The sequence below is a fragment of the Penaeus monodon genome, chromosome 22 (genome assembly GCF_015228065.2).
Source record: "Penaeus monodon isolate SGIC_2016 chromosome 22, NSTDA_Pmon_1, whole genome shotgun sequence".
Lineage (NCBI taxonomy): Eukaryota > Metazoa > Arthropoda > Malacostraca > Decapoda > Penaeidae > Penaeus > Penaeus monodon.
In genome coordinates this window covers 10,448,853-10,449,930 of record NC_051407.1, presented here as the reverse complement: position 1 = coordinate 10,449,930, position 1,078 = coordinate 10,448,853, and the positions used below count along the sequence as shown (strand labels likewise).

The window sequence follows — 1,078 nt, the reverse complement described above, 5'->3', positions numbered from 1 at the left end:
TTGGATAACTTTTCCTCTCTGTCACCTGCGAAAAATGCGCAAGTTCCCGGCACACTTTCGAGTTTTTTATTGTCAACTTAAAAACGGACATTTCTTGTGTCTTTCTCTCACTTTCACAGAAGAGGAAAACCAGGTATAAAATACAGACAAGCAGGCAGATAGAAAAAGTGAATGACGGAGAAGTTCACCTCAGTCTCTATTGTCTGCACTACATCCCAACCGAAAAGCATTCAAAATAGCCGCCATTCCCACTTTCCTGCATCCACTCTAGCCATCAACTGTGAACGCATAATCAGCTGATCATCAAAACATGACCCGAGGCTACTTGTGTGGCCACTCAAAGCTACCTGTACCTGTTCAAACCTTCTGGACCCGTGCCAAGGCATGATAAGGTACGCTTACTCATTTCACTTACAAGGGGTGTGTCTCAGAACGTAAGGCAGTCATTTGTTTAAGTATTATTTAGTGTTGCGTATTGAAAATGGGTGTTATGTATTCACTGTGGTGTATAATACTGGTAGATTTTAGTGTATTAATCTTCCAGAGGACGTGATTTATGCGTTAGAAGTTTGTTTAGCCAGTATTTTTGTTACTAAACCTGAATTTCATGAAACAGTGAGTTGAGTGATGTTTCATTTATTACGCTGTTCTATTCGTTATAATTATTAACTGTCATGCTATCAAGCAGAGTAAAGTGGAATATTTCACTTGTCATATCACTTGACCAATATATGACATGGATTATTGTGTAAGGCAAATTTCATAACAAACATTCTTCTGTTTGCCACAAGTTGTTTGATATACTATTACATATATTATATCACTTGTGACATAAAAAAAGCTTTAGGGAGAATCTAGTTCTTTAAAAGCAGTGATTTGTTATGATATGGAATCTTGTTTTACTCATTTATTTCTAAGACTAGTAACATTGTTACTAACAAAGTGGACAGACCATATTTTGAATTAAATGGCATTTTATTGGGCACTTAGCTAAAAGAGTTAAGATTGCTTTATGGAGTAATATGTCAGAATGCCTTTACATTATTTAATTAACAAAAGGAGGTATAGAGTGGGAAAA

General features: G+C 36.0%; 1 protein-coding gene across 1 annotated transcript in view; it reads left to right on the top strand.

Moving 5' to 3' along the window:
• The first annotated feature begins 289 nt into the window (after positions 1-289).
• The window catches only part of LOC119586932, a 4,164-nt gene continuing 3,375 nt past the window's right edge, over positions 290-1,078 (top strand). The window contains exon 1 of the mRNA XM_037935664.1: positions 290-392. Within this exon, the coding sequence (XP_037791592.1) occupies positions 385-392 (8 nt within the window). The 5' untranslated portion in view covers positions 290-384. The remainder of the gene's footprint in view (positions 393-1,078) is intronic.